Source organism: Arvicanthis niloticus, chromosome 5, assembly GCF_011762505.2.
Source record: "Arvicanthis niloticus isolate mArvNil1 chromosome 5, mArvNil1.pat.X, whole genome shotgun sequence".
In the NCBI taxonomy this organism is placed as follows: domain Eukaryota; kingdom Metazoa; phylum Chordata; class Mammalia; order Rodentia; family Muridae; genus Arvicanthis; species Arvicanthis niloticus.
The window spans coordinates 9,612,093-9,630,319 of NC_047662.1; the positions used below are offsets into that span (position 1 = coordinate 9,612,093).

Sequence of the window (18,227 nt, forward strand, 5' to 3'; positions counted from 1 at the left end):
GGAAGTGACCAAGATGGAGGTGGCTGAGATGTCTTTCCTCAGTTGGCCCCTCTGTCTCCTGAGGTCTTGAAAGTGAGAATTCCAAGACAGAGGGGAGGGAGTGCTCTGAGTAGTGGGCTAATAAACCTCAAGGGACCTACACTTCCTGTTTCCATGTAAGCCTCTATTCTGCTGGTCCTCTTTAAATCCAGGTGTCCTGGACTCATCTGGTCTTGCTTTGCCTAAGGTAGACACCAGGTATTTGAGGGTGCACACTCACTATGTGGAATGTGGCTTGTGTGTGTGTGTATTCTTTACAATATGGTCTCACAAAGCCCAGGCTAGACTGGAACTCACTATGTTTTCAAGGTTATCCTTGAACTTCTGATCCTTCTTCATCTACCTTCTGAGTATGGAATATGGGTATGTACCACTGAACCCTTCTCATAATACTAGATTAATCTGTGTCTCTCAGGTCTAGATAGATTGCTATCTACCAAACAGATAAAGGTTTGTATCCCTAAAGAAGGCTAGACCAAGGTGAGTGTTAAAGTATCTCAGTCCTGAGGAGCTAACTCAATATATAAGTATCCTAACTATGTAAGTTTGAGGACCTGAATTCAAATCTCCAGGATCAATACAAAAACCAAGTGCACAGCAAGTGTTCACAATCCTAGGACAATACGAGAGTTGGAGACAAAGGAATCCCAAAGGCTGATGGGCAACAGAACTTGGCATACACATTGGAAGAACAACAAATAAACCCATACCTCAAGGTGAAATGTATAGACCCACACTCAATGTGGTCTTAAGGATTTCATATGCATGTCATGGCATATGTACACCTGTATCCGCACACATACACAGTCTCACCATGGGAGACTCACTGAAAAATGTGTCTCATGTTAAGTGAGCTCTCTCCTTGATCTCAGTGGAAGGGTTCTCTTGAGGTCCCTGGTGTTTTCTGGGCCCACTACTAGAAAGTGCAGCACTCACAACCCTAGGAAGGTACATTAGGAAGCTGACAGCCAACAAACTCATCAAAAAAAATCTTGCAGGTGTTAGAGAATGGGATGCTGTTTCTCCCATGCCTTCTATGCATGGTTGCATAATATTAAATATGAGCTTTACATGTGAGGGAAGGCTCAGCAGTTAAGAGCACATACTACTTGTAGTGTTTTAATGAACATATTCTCTGTAGTCTCTAAAACGTGACTGCTTAGTGTCTGTGAAGGTGTGGCCTTGGAGGAATAATGTCACTGAATGTAGGCATGGGGAGTTTAAAGCCTCACACTTCTGAGTACATTCACTCTGTATCCTCTTTGTGGTTCTGCATATGAGTCCTCAGCTCTCAGTTTCTGTCTCAGCTGCCATGCTGCCAGGCTGTGCCCTTTACCACAGGCTCTAGCCTTCAAGAATCATTTAAAACCTTCCCCCTGTAAGTTGCCTTGGTCATGCTGTTTTACTCTAGTAGTGGAAAATCACTAAGATACGTCTCCATCAGAGGGCAGGCAGGCAGTGGATCACCTGTACTCACTGGTACACAGATATCTGTAACTCCAGCTGCAGGGGACTCAACACTCCTCTCTAGGCTCTGTAGACACTTGTGCACATGTGTTCACACACATAAGTATTTATTTTAGATCCAATTTCAGGATGGAGAAATGGCTGAGCAGATGGGACTAGGTGCTCATTGAGAGATGCCAGGTTCAATTGTACCACCTACACAGTGGTTCATAATCTTTTGGAATTTTAGTTCCAGAAAATTTGATGGACTCTTCTGGCCTTTATGGGCACAAGCATGCACATGATGCACAGGCAGACATATATGCAGGCTAAACACCTGTGCATTTGAAAGAAAAATACAAAAATTCTTTTTTTTAATGCCAAATTCATAGACGAAAACAAAGCAAATGGGAACGTGAACTATTCAGAGGCATTTGCTTTTTGTGCATTCTGTTTTAGTTTTTTGAGATCAAGATGACCTTTACCTTAAGGCCTTTGCCTCTGGGTGCAAAGAATGTAGGTACCTACCATCTTGTCCTGATAAGCATGCGTTTGTTTGTTTGTTTGTTTGTTTCTAAGTTCCTTACCTTTAAGGATTGTCTTATTCCCCTGCAGCTCATAAAGCTTTGAAAAAATATTTGCTTATCTTCCATACTCCATGATGTGACCAGAGTAAGTCTGGTCATGCAGTAGTAACAAGTTAATGCCCCAAATGTTTAAGGTAAAGGCTTACTTCATTTATTTTTTTGAATTTCCGATTTGTTTCTTTGTGTAAGATGTTGTACCTTTTATTTAAGAAACATTTTTTTCTCACATGGGCTGAAGAGGTTCCTAGGGGGTTGTGAGTGCTCGCTGCTCTTAGATGACCAGGGTTCTGTTGCAAGCACCTATGTGGTGGCTCACAGTCATTCATGATCCAGGTTATGAAAATTCCACCACCCTCTCTTACGCCATGTACATACATACTTACTTACATACATACATATGGAACACTCATATACATAAAATAAAAATAAATGAATGTTTTTGCCTAATATGTCTTCTCATTAATATCAAGAGTAGAATAATGAATGATTAGTTACTTATGTTTTGGACAGGTTATTTAAGAACTGTGAGATACATTAGGGAATGTACTTTTTAGAATCTGAAAGGAAAAATTTGACCTTTAAAGGCTCTGTCTGTCTGTGTACTAATATAAAGGGTGCATTTGCCAAAGTGCACAAGTAGAGATCAGTAGACATCCCTGAGGAATCAGTTCTCTTCTTTATATCAGTCCTGGGCATCAACCTCCTTGAACCATGTTGCCAGTACAAGAATTCTTGTCCAGCTCCCCTCACTTTATCTCGGGAAACTCTGTCCTCATTAAGTTTACCTCCTAATGTCTGTCTCCTCTTGTTGCTGGCAGCCATCACTCTTTCTGTATCTGTGAATTTAACTATTCTAGGAAGTGTATATACCTGGAATATAGTGACATCTATCCTTTCTTGGTGAGCTTATTTCACTGTATATAATGTCAATGGTTCATCTATGGAATAATGTGTCCAAATTTTCTTAACAAATTTATTTCCTGGAAGAAAAAAGTTTATTAAGTATACAAGCAGGGTTGTAGACTAGATAATAATAAGACTACAGAATTCTTTTCTTCAGAGGTTTTTTTTTTCATATTTAGAGGTTGGATAATATTCCATTATATGACAGGCTAGTCATATAATTTTTTAACTAGCATTTATTTATTTCATGTTATTTTATTCCCTGTTCATCTTTTGTAGAAGCTACTGTTGACCTTGACATCCTGATCCTTCTGCCTTATCCTTTCCAGTGCTGGGATTATATGTGGGGTGTGTGTCATCACCAGATTACTTCTAGGGTTTTTCTGTGTGTGTGTGTGTGTGTGTGTGTGTGTGTGTGTGTGTGTGTGTATAACGCGCGCCTCCCGTGTCCCCCCACGCCCGTGGAAGAGAAACACGAGAGGCAGAATTTGGGTAGTTACTGCAAAACGAGGCTTTACTCTGTAACACAGACGAGGAAAACGCGGAAGGACGCGGAAGGAAGCGGAAGGGCTGAGACGCAGAAGGGGCCTAGCTTAAATACACCCTAGAGTGACTTATTCACTTCTGATTGGCTATTCGCTCACCACCCAATATTACGCCTCGGGATTGGCCAGTGACTTTGGCGGGTTTTCTGCCTTTGCAGCTGCGCAGTTACTTGTTTACTGCTGGGAAGACATGTGGCCAGCGCCATCTTGGGATGGCACATTATACCACTGCTGATAGCGGCTTCCTACGTGTGTGTGTGTGTGTGTGTGTGTGTGTGTGTGTGTGTGTGTGTCTATGTGTGTGTCTATGTGTGTGTGTGTCTGTGTGTGTGTTGGTTTCCTGTCTCTTCTGGGTTCATTACATAGCATGCCTTGCAACTTTATTTACTTCTTCTGAAACAAGTGTTCTGTGATACTGTGATGTTCCAGGAATTCACATTTTGGCTCAACAAAAAGTCTTTCTCTCTACCTGGCTCTTGTCTTACTCTGAGTATTTATTTCAGCCAAAATAGGGAGAGCAAGGAGTGGTTTCAGACTGTGACCTTGAGTATATCGTGTGACATCTGGAGCTGGCTTTCATCATCTATGTCAATGTCAGTGAGAAGTGAAATGGACATTGCAGTCTCTATTTACAATTACAACAAGACAACTAACCAAAGAGAAGTAATTCACTTCATCTCTCTGTGGCCACAGCCACCACCCAGGGTGCTGCAGATTTTATTCCTGTGTTATCTAAAGGGTTTGTCTTCATAATCTCCTGGCTGGAACATGAACTGGGGTCTCTGTCTCACAACAAGAATGAGGAACGAAGTCAGACATTGTGAAGTATAATATAGGTAGGAGGATCTCCTGAGTTTGGAGCCAACATCATCTACAGAGCAAATGCATGGACAGTCAGGACTTCACAGAGATTCATTGGCTCAGAAAGCTCATGGCTTGTGGCTCTCTGTCCCTCCAAAGCATGGTGAATCTGCTCTCCCCCTTCTGCATCTCTTAGCCCTACTCCAGTAAGATTGCTGTTCTTTTAAACAAGGATCTATAGCTAGGTACAAGCACAAAGAGATTGTGTGGCTGTCTAGAAGCAAAGGAGAGAGACCATCAGGGGCCCGACAACTGGAGCCTGACATTGGACTTAAACCTCAAGAACTAGGAACAGTTAGATTTCTGTTGGGTAATTATTGCAGTCTCTAGTGTTGTGCCATAGCCCAGGTATACCTATATATACCACTCCAGGCCCCCTGAGCCTGGTTTAACTGCCTGATACTAGATCTACTTTAGTGTTCAGGATTTTTAAACATTTACATACATGAGACCTCTTGGGCATGAGGAACAAATTCAAACGAATGATTCTTATGTGATTTTTACACATGCATCCCTGGGGAAGAGAGCCTAACACAAGGGCTAATAAGATGGCTCTTCAGGTAAAAGTGCTTCCTGCACAATCCTAGTGATCTCAGGTCTGTTCCACGAATACACCCAGTGGAAGAAGAGAAACAATTCCTGCAAGTTGTCCCCTGACCTCCAAATTCGTGCCTATATACTTACAGCCAGAATGAGAATGATAGATATGTAGGTACGTAGCTGGGTGGGTGGATGAATGGATGGATGGATAGATAGACAGACAGACAGACAGACAGACAGACAGACAGACAGATGAATAGACAGATAATAGACCTGGAAAAAAACCAATTTAAGCAAGGCTTCATATAAGACAGACTCCTGGTTCCAGAGGGATACAAGCCTGCCTGACAAAAAAAAAAAAAAAAAAAAAAAAAAAAAAAAAAAAAAAAAAAAAAAAAAAAAACCATGGTGACAGGAGCATGAAAGTAAATGGTCACTTTGTGTCTGCAGTACAGAAGCAGGGAGAGATTCATGCTGGTGCTCAGCTTACTTTCTACATTTGTGTAGCTACCCATGTCTGAACCGTGGAATAAGCAACAGCAACCGTGTTCTTCTTCAAGCAGTTTATTCAGCTATCCCTGTACAGCGAGCTTCTTCTCTCTCTCCTCTCCTCCCCGTGCATCCCCTTAAAACCTTTTCCTTGTTCCAATCAGCGATTGCCACGATGTCACTACTAATTGGCCACTCTCAATGACACGAGGTAAGGCGATCGGGTAACCACACCTCTCAGCACATATAACTCCACATATGGAGTTGTCTTTTCTCTCAAGCAATGCCTATGCCAAGTGCCACCTTGTAATGGCGAGAGCAGAGCTGCTTCCCACACTTTTGATTTAGTCCAAGTCCACAGTGCACTGTTTGGTGATGCATACATCCAGGTTGTGTTCCATTTCCAGCTGAAGCTCTGAGGAAATGCCCTCACAGACATGTCTAGCAGCATGTTTTCTGGGTTACTCTAAACTTGTTTACAGTGACAATAAACACTGAGAACATGGATTTTTCCACTAATGGAATTACATGATATTATAAGAATTTTTAATTTGGGGGTGTATTGGATTTTAAAATTTCAGATTAGGGATGATCAGCCTTTGCTGTGATGGCTGGCATGCACATAACTGGGCCAGGAGCTTCCCTGCCCAGATACTGTAGCAATGGGGAATACAGAGTAAGGCTCTGGTGTGGCTTTAATGTCTGAGGGTCTACAAACATTCTAGCTCTCAAACTGTACTGAAATGCTGATGATAACTTCTAAAAAATCCTAAAAACTTTCTTGCTCTTTCTGAGGCTAAAAGGCTGCTGGTTTAGGGAAATAACAACTGTCACCAAACAAGGGAGTATTAAGTAATATGGCCTTTGTTCTATCTCAGCAGGAACTGTGTGACTCTAACTTGCTGCCTGCTTGTCTGAAGTTGGATGAAGAAAAAGAGACACATTGGAATGTGATTTTATCATTTATTACTAAATTGCAAAATGTTTTTTTTATGAAAGCTATTTAGGACGAACTGTGAAAAGATCCTAAACAGAGAAAAAAGAAAGTCTTCTCTAATTGGGGAAAAGGAAAAAATTCTTCTCTCATCTATTTGTCTGCAGTACTTATACATCCTTCAGAGTACATGATCACATGTTAATGCATTCATCACAAGTTCACACCAAATATCAAATCATAAATTAAATTGGAAGTTTACAACAGAGAATGTTTATATGCATATCCATTGGGAGTAATTATCTGGCTAAATATCCATCAACTGTCACAGCTCCACAAGTTCACTAGAAATTAAAACTCATAACTAAATTATTGGGGAAAATTTGTATAGATAAACTGAGTCAATATTTTACCTTCTGTCCCATCACCTATAATAATTGTTAGTTCCCATTTTATGACCTTTGGTTAATTGTTTTACAAATCTTGGAATGTGCTCCGAGTAGGAGAAAGTCTGGATACTACCTAGGAACAAATAACTGGCAATACTTGGGAGACTGACAGAGTTCTCATTGCTTATTTGACTATCAGAAGACCTAATAGCACTTCCACTATAAAAGAGTTTAATAATCACTGATATAATTTTAGAAATTCTTATAAGATCATCATTAAGACCTAAGAACACATCTATTTGTCTATATAGTATCACTTACAAGATGGGACATCTTTTTGATCTGTAGAGATCTGCTCTAAAGGGGTGGGCTAATAACTAGTGATTGTTTTATATATGTTTAATAATAACAGAAAAGACATATTAATAGCAGAAATCTTTTTAAAAATGATTTCTCATGGGCCTTGCCAACTGGAGAAGGTAATATGTGTTTTCATTGTGCTCTATTTAAAATTCTTCCATGACACTGGAAATCCCAGCATATTTGGGATAATGATCTCTAAGCCATGAAGCAGTGAGGTCTATACCCATTGAACATGTCAAATTGGAATCACCAGAGATTCTCCAACTGGTTGCATTTTAAAAACGGTTAAGGGATATTCTAGACATATAACTTTATATTGCATGGTGTGTGAGCTTCAACACTCCTGATGCAGCAATTGACAGAAATTACCTATGATCATTTGATAGCAAGGGTCTCTACTGCTTCTACTAGTAGTAAGATTCTACTAATGAAGTCCTGTTTCAAAAAATTCCAATACTGAGAACAATGTAAGTGTATCACTGAGTAGTTTCTCACAAGTTAAATAATTTCCTTATGTTTCTAATCAAGAAACATATATAGTGATATGGATTTGTTCATTGAAAGCTTTGAATTTTTTCTTAGATAATTTCAGAGCCTTCTTGAATTTAGTTAAACATTCTGATATAATGCATCAGCTTGGAGTAAAGATTTTTCTCATATTTTTCAAATGTACTTCCAAATGTATTTCCAGAATGTTTGGAGTTATAAACTGTGCATGAGTGTGTATCTCATCCACTACATAAAAGATATTCATTTAAAGATTTACAGATCATGATATTTGTATGAATGGACTTACACATAAATTTAAGATGAAGACAATACCTTAATAGCAAGTTTTTGTGTTTTTGTTCAGAGTGTATTGTGAGATGTGTAAAATGTTAGCATACTCTAAATGATTTAGAAAAAATGGAAATCAAAGCATAGAGTCTGAATGGTTATCCCTGAAAACAATGAAGCCATGTTTTTATTTATTTTTTGGTAGACTTTTATCTCATACTCCCTTGAAATCAAGAGAGACAGAGAGAGAGAGAGAGACAGACAGACAGACAGACAGAGAGTGCAGTCTTATGGCTGAGGCTCTGAGGCTCTACATGTTTTTTGTTTCAAGTATTTTTAACTTAACCTAGTACTTCAATTCTAGGCAGTATGCCTAGAATATTGCAAAGAATCTTCCCTATTTTAGTTAACACCAATCATTATCTCTAATTCAGTGTTTCTAACTTTTGTAATGCTAACCACTGACACACAATTTAAATTATTTGTATGTGGACAGACTAACCTGGAGTTGAATGAATGATTTCTCAGTTCTAAGACCATTAGAGATATATGTTTTCTGATGTTGTTAAGCAACACCCATGAAAGGATCATTCCAACTCCAAAGAGGTTGTTACTAAGTTCTTGATAATCACTACTATAACATTTACGTTACAGGTTTGCAGAAAATATTTATGACTTCAGCATATGTCTTGTGAAAGACATTTGTTGGGAAGATGTAACATATATTCATCTAAGTAACCCAAGTGCAAACTGAAAACAAACAAGTCAACCTTGTTGAATCATTCAGCTTTATTTACAGGACAAAGGGGTCAGAGTTGTTGAACACAAAGGTCTTATAGTCAGTATTTATACTGAAACATAAATCCAGCATTTGATAAGAATTATGAATACTGGATATGTGAAATGCAGAGGCTCAGTTTCTACAACACTCTTTGTTTCAGTACAACTTTTCTGAGTTTGCTCATTTGAATAAAATGAACAGAATGCTGTCAGTTTTATTACACATTTTGAGGTCTATCGTGTACACCTCAATTATTTTCCCTTGGGAATGCATTATTTCTCTATCCATGAAAGTCTTATACAACTCTATATCCTTCTGGATTTCACACTTGCCTTCATCTGGTAATATCTGAGGGTGAACAAGAAAAAAGCTTAATGAAAACTATCCTACATTGTCACATTTTCAGTTTTACCAAACATAAATAGTTGACATTATCTAAGATTTGGACATTTCAAGAAAGATTACACAAGTTTTTATAATTGTATTAATTCTCTAGTGTAGAGGCTCAAATGTTGTAAAGAAAACACCCGGATAAAACATATGCCACATTTTTCCCAACAAAAAAACTTTCTCCACTAAAAAATTTTAGATATTTCTGTTGACCTGAAATAAAGTCAAAGATATTTCCACATGCATTACACTTGTTAAGATTCTCACCCATATGAATTCTCCATTACATTCTAACAGATATGCCAAAAGTAAAGAATTTACACTTTAAACACATTTGAAAGTTTTTCCTCCTTTAAGTATTTTCTAAAATTTTTAAGATAATATTTCCTGATAGAGGGATTTCTCATTTACTTCATTCATAAAGTTTCTATACTGTATGAAATCTGATAATTTCAGAGTGACATTGTGGGTATTGAATTTGTCATATACAGAATACTTGTAAGGTTTATCTCATGTATGAATTTCTGATGCCTTCTGAGACTAACTATAGTGGTAAAGTATTTGTCACATTTGTGGCATTTGTAGGTTTCTCTCTTGTATGAATTCTCTGATGAACAGTAAGATGAGATTGTTGGGTAAAGAATTTTTGACATTCTCTACATTTGTAAGGTTTTTCTCCTGTATGAATTCTCTGATGAATTCTCAGACTGCCTTTTTCAGTAAAGCATTTGTAACACTCACTACATTTACAAGGTTTCTCTCCTGTATGGATTCTCTGGTGAATTCTCAGACTGCCTTTATGGGTAAAGCCTTTGTCACATTCAGTGCATTTGTAAGGTTTCTCTCCTGTATGAATTCTCTGATGAATTCTGAGACTGCCTTTTTCAGAAAAGCATTTGTCACATTCAGTGCATTTGTAAGGTTTCTCTCCTGTATGAAGTCTCTGATGAATTCTCAGGTTTCCATTTTCAGTAAAGCATTTGTCACACTCACTACACTCATAAGGTTTTTCTCCAGTATGAATTTTCATATGAACTCTCAGACTGCGTGTTTCAGTAAAGCATTTGTCACACTCTCTACATTTGTAAGGTTTCTCTCCTGTATGAATTCTCTCATGAATTTTCAGATTACCTTTTTGGGTAAAGCATTTGGCACATTCAGTGCATTTGTAAGGTTTCTCTCCTGTATGAATTCTCTGATGAATACAAAGATGAAATTTTTGAGCAAAGCATTTGTTACATACACTGCATTTGTTAAGTTTCCCTTCTGTATGAATTCTCTGAGGCATGCTAAGTTTGCATTTTTGTATAAAACGTTTTTCACATTCATTACATTTGTGAGGTTTCTTTCCTGGATAAATGCTCTGCTGACTTTCAAGATTGTCTTTCTGGGTAAAGCATTTGTCAGGTTCACCACATTTGTAAGGATTTACTTCACTATTCTCTTGTTTCACCAATGGTTTATGTTTAGAGAGAAAACCCTTATCAAATTCTGTATTTCTACTGTGTTCTTTCTTTCCTATGTGGATTCCTTGATTGAGACTAATGACTGAACATACATTTAAACTGTTTTAACATTCTTTATACTTGCACACTTCTTCAGTGTTTCCAGTCTTAAGTCTTCTTAGATTTGAGAACTGAAGAGATGCATCTCTGTGGTTAGTTTTATGAGGTGTACTTTGGGTAGATTCATGAATCAGATTACTAAGTTCATTGCATTTAGAAGACTTCTCTTGGATATTCACATGCTCATGGACAATGTACTGTGTGTCTTGATCCAAGACTTTCCTACACATTCCACATATGCGATGATTTTCTGAAAAAAGTGCAATTAGAGATGACAGGGATTACTCAAATGGGTATAAAGTGACTCAATAACCTGTGTTTGCTGAAGTTATAGGTAAAATATACATTCTCATGGATGCATGCTCTCAAGAGAGATTTTTTAAATCATTACATGGATCCTTATAAGAACCTGAAGTCTGATTTATATCAAATGATAGGAAATGATAATTGCCTTCTAAAACGTATTTTAATATTGTACCTCTTACCCACCTCAAAAATATTAACCAGTAATTGCTCATGCTTAAAGAAAATACAGGGGCAATGAGTGGATCAGAGACTGAAGGACAGTCCATCCAGACACTGCCCCACCTGGGGATCCACTCCACATACAGACAAGAAACAAAGACAGGATTGCTGATACCATTAAGTGTTTCTTGACAGGAGCCTGATATTGCTGTCTCCTGTGAGGCTCTGCAGCACCTTAACAACATAAATATGGATGCTTGCAGCCAACAATAGAACTAAGCATGGGGACCCCAATAGGGGAGTTAGGGGAAAGATTGAAGGAGCTGAATGGATTTGCAACCCCATAGGATGAACAATATCGATCAACTAGATCCCCCTGACCCCCCAAGGACAAAATCATTAAGCAAAGAGTACACATGGAAGGACTCATGTCACCAGCTACATATATAGCAGAGGACTGCCATATCTGGCATCATTGAGAGTGGGGGCCCTTGGTCCTGTGAAGGCTCGGTGCCCCAGCATATGGGAATCCTAGTGCAGTGAGGGGGTAATGCAGTGTGGGAAGAGGAGACTCTCATAGAAGTAGGGGGAAGGAAATATGGGGAAGAGGATTTACAGAGGAGGAACCTGGAAGAGGGATATCATTTGAACTGTAAATAAATATAATAACAAATATATAAAAAAGAAAATTGTACTTTGCAGAATCTAGTACAAATAAGTGATCAAACCTGTAATGAAATTTGAAAAAGTAGATCTCAAAAAAATGTACCTGTAATTTTATGGTTACAATTTGATTCACAGTGACAATGTGTAGCTTTGGTCAGGTATATATTTATAATGTAACTGACATTGACATGGAAACCAGTAAATAGTTTTATTTCAGCATCCTAAATGAAAGGATAAATAATCATGTCCAAGAACTAAACCAATTGTTAAAAAGTAAATAAAAAATTTCTCCATAACAACAGCTCTATATTCACTTGAAACCTTCTGCAGTTTTAAAAATCATAAATGAGGGAACATTTTAAAGCAAAGGTAAGATTAAAATACTACAACTATTTTATGTATAGAAATATAATTCTGTGTTCTGAATATTTAATTTTTTGAACTTGAAAGACATGAATCATGGTAAATTAGTTGTAAGAAGAAATCTCAGAGAATATTACACTGATTATTCTTCTAAAAAAGCAGAGAAATGTAAAGAAAACACTATGAAAGATTATGATTTTAACCAGAAAAATTATGATTCACCTCTTTTGGGGGTCTCTGGACACTTCAAAAAGATTGCATAAACAAAAAGTGGGAACATTCAAAGAAAGAATCAGGAAGTCAATAAAAAGTGAATTCTTACCAACAAACAATAGATTCTTGTAATTCTCCAACATCACCTCCATGTACAATGCCCTCTGAGCAAGATCGAGACATTCCCATTCCTCCAGTGAGAAGTCCACAGCCACATCCTTAAAGGTTAACGGACCCTGGAATGAAAAATTACATATTTGCTACTGGACCAAAATCTTTCCTCTGTTAAAAAGAATTAATTAAGATATACTTTGTGATACAAATGATTGAAGAAAATATTGAAGCACAAATTTTTTTTAAAAGTTCTATGGAAAAGTGTCTGAGGTTATGAATTGCTGCTCTTCCACAAACAATCTATACAATGACTTAACATAACACTCACATTTAGAAAGGCTCTCACCTTCATGAGTTTTCTTTGATTTACTGAGACCTTAGCAGTAAATAAAAGATTGGCCATCATTACTACATTTGAAAATTTTGTGTGCAGTTTGATTTGTAGAATGTCTTTTAAGGTCCTCTATTATGATACTTGTTTCTCAGCATCCACAATACACTAAACAATGGAATGTTAAAACCAGTTCTTCAAAATCCAATGATCTCTTCTGAACACTACTGGCAGGAGGAAAACACAGCACATATGCATACATTCAGGCAAAGGTAACCAACATATATTGAAGAAAAATGAATGTAACTTTAATAAAAAATACTTTGTAAAACACTCAGATTTCCTTCTATTTCTATTTCTTTGAGAGTGTATGATATAATTATTTCAAAAACAGTAATCACTTACAGAATATAACATATACATTTGATGTCTAGATGTACTAGTGTAACTTTAGGGAGTATGGGTTGATATCAAATAAAATCCCAATGCCACATCATATATTGTCAAACTATGATTTCAAGAAACATGCTTTCAAATTATACAATGCACAGCATGCTAAAATGTGGACACTTGCTTATTCCTGTGTACACCTGCATCTCACTTGTCTCCATTACAACAGATCTATTTAACAATCTGAGGACTAAACAGAATGTTACATCCTTTGTAGAACAAAGTGGTAGAATATAAAATGCAGAATTAATGGATGAACTAACTATCAGAGTTTTTTTCTTAAACAGAATAGAACTGCAGCATCAGGGCATACATTCAATGTTCCATATGATGCAGAAAATCAAATGCTTTGGGAAGTTACTTATGAGCATATACTCAAAACTATAAAGTAGAAAAAACAGTATTTGAGAGCATTAAAATATTTAATATTTTATACAAGCTGGCATAATCAATACATATAGTAACAATTTCATAAATTCCATATAGTTTTTCATTACAGATTGACTAGATACGTATGTCTGAACAAGTGGCATAAGTCACAATGCATTCCAATGAAGTAGAATCATTTTCTTTGATCAAATTTTGTTTTTAAATTGAAGGAGAATTATACTAATTCATCATGAGTATTTAATAATTATTCCTCATAATATTAACAATTTAAAATTTCAACCTTCTAATTTTAACCTTATTTTTTTATCAAAATTTGACCACTTATATATCAGAATTGTAGCTTGCATAGAAGTATGATCTATAATTGTTCCTTTGTTCATGAAAACTATAAATCACTCCTATTATACTGTCTCTATTACAAATCAGCCTCAACAATGTAAACCTGGAGCATGAAAAAATGACTAAGAGGTAAAGGTACTTGCTGCTTTTCCATAGAAACATTATTTAATTGTTTCTAAACATATTGCAGCTCAGTACTATGTCTGACTTCAGTCAGCAGGGTATGATGCTGCACTCAGGATTTTAGGTGCATAATGGCTACTGTTGTGTGGACCCCGGATTTCGCCGGAGACATTCTGGAGGCTCCAGGGATCAGATCCCACAGCCAGCATTAGGTAGGAAGACCCACATACTGCCCTAAGCCCATAGCTGTGTGCTGTGAGTGCTAAGATTCCAGCAGATAACCCCCTCCCCGCCCCTGAGGACTAGCACTCCCCTTCCTCCCCTCTCCTGGATCTGAGGCCTGGACCAGACCTCTGCCCAGTCTGCTGTTGTGTGGACCCCGGATTCCACCTGGGACATACTGGAAGGTCCACTCAACCCAGAGCCACAGAGGAACAACTGAACTCAGAGCATCAGACAACATATCCTGAGATATCCTAGAGGAGACACTGCACCCAGAACAGCAGACACCTAGCTGGACTGCTACCTTGGAGGCACCATATCCTGAGGCATCCTAGAGGTACCACTGTAATCAGTGCAGCTGGAAAAGATCACAGAGACATCTGGACCCCTAGGAGATCAGACACAAGCGAGATAACTGGAAAGACAGGCTTCAGTCAGAGACAGCAAGTACAGGCAGCACTAGAGTTAACCAGATGGAAAAAGGCAAGCACAAGATGAAAGCAACAGAGTCCAAAGTTACATGGCATCATCAGAACCCAGTTCCTCCATCATAGCAAGCCCTGAACACCCCATCACACCAGAAAAGCAGGATTCAGAATTAAAATCACTTCTCATGATGATGATAGAGGACTTTAAGAAAGACATAAATAACACTCTCAAAGAACTTAAGGAGAACACTGGTAGACAGATAGAAACCCTTAAAGAGGAAACACAAAAATCCCTTAAGGAATTGCAAGAAAATGCAACCAAATGGGAGAAGGAATTAAACAAAACCATGCAGGATCTAAAAATGGAAGTAGAAACAATAAAGAAATCACAAAAGGAGACTACCCTGGAGATAGAAAACCTAAAAAAAAAAAAAAGATCAGGAGTCATAGACACAAGTATCACCAACAGAATACAAGAGATGGAAGAGAGAATCTCATGTGCAGAAGATACCATGGAAAACATTGACACAACTGTCAAAGAAAATGCAAAATACAAAAAGCTACTAACCCAAAATATACAAGAAATCCAAGACACAATGAGAATGCCAAACCTAAGGATAAGAGGTATAGATGAGGGGGAAGACTCCCAACTTAAAGGACCAGTAAATATCCTCAACAAAATTATAGAGGAAAACTTCCCTAACCTAAAGAAACAGATTTCCATAAATATAAAAGAAGCCTGCAGAACTCCAAATAGTTTAGACCAGAAAAGAAATACTTCCTGCCATATAATAGTCAAAACATCAAATGTACAAAACAAAGAAAAAATACTAAAAGCAGTAAGGGAAAAAGGCAAAGTAACATATAAAGGCAGACCTATAAGAATTACACCAGACTTCTCACCAGAGACCATAAATGCCAGAAGATCCTGGACTGATATCATACAGACCCTAAGAGAACACAAATGTCAGCCCAGACTACTTTACCCAGCAAAACTGTCAATCATTATTGATGGAGAAACCAAAATATTCCATGACAAATCCAAATTTACACAGTATCTCAACACAAATCCAGTACTTCAAAGGATAATTGGTGGAAAACTCCAACACAAGGAGGAAAACTACAACCTAGAAAAAGCAATAAAGTAATCTTCCAAAAACCGTAAAAGAAGGTAGCTACACAAACATATCTCCACTGCCAAAAACAAAAATAACAGGAAACAACACCCATTTTTCCTTAATATCTCTTAATATCAATGGGCTCAATTCTCCAATAAAAAGACATAGACTATCAGACTGGATACGTAAGCAGGACCCAACATTGTGCTGCATTCAGGAAACGCAACTTTGTGAAAAAGACAGACACTACCTCAGAGTAAAAGGTTGGAAAACAATCTTCCAAGCAAATGGTCCCAAGAAAAAAGCTGGAGTAGCAATTCTAATATCAAATAAAATCAGTTTTCAACCAGAAGTAATCAAAAAAGATAAAGGAGGACATTTCACATTCATCAAAGGAAAAATGTACCAAGAGGAACTCGCAATTCTCAACATCTATGCCCCAAATGCAAGGGCACCCACATACATAAAAGAAACTTTACTAAAGCTTAAAGCATACATTGCACCCTACACAATAATAGTGGGAGATTTCAACACCCCACTCTCAGCTATGGACAGATCATGGAAACAGAAACTAAACAGAGACACAATGAAACTAAGAGAAGTTATGAACCAAGTGGATTTAACTGACATCTATAGAACATTTCATCCTAAAACAAAAGAATATACCTTCTTCTCGGCACCTCATGGTATCTTCTCCAAAATAGACCATATAATTGGTCACAAAACAGGCCTCAACAGATACAAAAAGATTGAAATAATCCCTTATCAGACCACCATGGACTAAGACTCGTCTTTGACATGGACAAAAACAACAGAAAGCCCACATACACTTGGCAACTGAACAATGCTCTACTCAATGATAACTTGGTCAAGGAAGAAATTAAGAAAGAAATTAAAGACTTTTTAGATTTAAATGAAAATGAGGACACATCATATCAAAACATGTGGGACTCATTGAAAGCAGTACTAAGAGGAAAAATCATAGCTCTAAGTGCTCACAAAAAGAAAATGGAAAGAACGTACATTAATAAATTGATAGCAAACCTGAAAGCGTTAGAACAAAGAGAAGCTAATATACCCAAGAGGAGTAGATGGCAGGAAATAATCAAACTCAGGGCTGAAATCAACCAAGCTGAAACAAAAAGAACTATACAAAATATCAACAAAACCAGGAGCTGGTTCTTTGAGAAAATCAACAAGATAGACAAACCCTTAGCCAGACTAACCAAAGGTTGCAGAGACAATATTCAAATTAATAAAATCAGAACTGAAAAGGGAGACATAACAACAGAAACAGAGGAAATTAAAAGAATCATCAGAGCCTACTACAAAGGCCTATACTCAACAAAATTGGAAAATCTTGATAAAATGGACAATTTTCTAGACAGATATCAGGTACCAAAGTTAAACGAGGAGCAGATAAACCATCTAAACAGTCGAGTAACTCCTAAAGAAATAGAAACAGTCATTTAAAATCTTCCCACCAAAAAATGTCTGGGGCTAAATGTTTTCAGTGCAGAATTCTTTCAGACCTTCAAGGAAGACCTAATACCAATCCTCTTCAAGCTATTCCATCGAATAGAAACAGAAGGAACAATACCCAATTCGTTCTATGAAGCTACCATTACACTCATACCTAAACCACAGAAAGACCCAACAAAGAAAGAGAACTACAGACCAATCTCTCTTATGAATATTGATGCAAAAATACTCAATAAAATTCTCACAAACTGAATCCAACAACACATCAAAACAATTATCCATCAAGATCAAGTAGGCTTTATCCCAGGAATGCAGGGATGGTTCAATATTCCGAGATCCATCAATGTAATCTGTACCTTCCCCCCCACCATGAGCAGGACTGAAGAGACCTTGGTTGCCACAACAAGGTCAAGTGACGGGATCTAGGTGGAGCTACCCACCTTGGCTGCCCGGAACACAGAAGCGGAACTGCCCCTGGGGCTTGCCCTAAGACATCTCTGGCCGTGACCTGGAATGGACTATGGATTATCCCACCCATCTGGAACCAGGAGGGGTTGTGGGTTGGGTCTTCCCCTTTAAATTGAGAGCTGAACATTAAAGCTTGGGGCCTTGATCAGAGAACTTTGTCTTGGCCTCATCTCTTCTCGCCCTCCTTCCCCCTTCATTCCCAGCCCCCTTTTCAGGTGAATCCAGTTGACTTGTGGCCGCGGGCGGCTACAGATTGGCGCGCCATCGTGGGACTTGAAAACGGGGACCAGCTGAGGAAACACTGTCTAGGTGGGGCCCCATGGGAAAAAGGTAATAAAAGAATGTATCCCGCGCACTTAGGAAGTAGCAAACAGTATTGAATCTAGCGCTAGGTAAGTTTGGGAGGCCATGTTTGCAGGAAGTGCGTTGTGAGGGATAGGTATAGG

The 18,227-nt window shown here is 37.9% G+C and overlaps 1 protein-coding gene across 1 annotated transcript in view; it reads right to left on the bottom strand.

Annotated features, from left to right (window-relative positions):
• Nucleotides 1-18,227, bottom strand: part of LOC117709600 (uncharacterized) — a 127,529-nt gene that overhangs the window by 38,915 nt on the left and 70,387 nt on the right. The window contains 1 exon segment of the mRNA XM_076933779.1: nt 9,629-10,475. Coding sequence (XP_076789894.1) covers nt 9,629-10,475 — 847 coding nt within the window.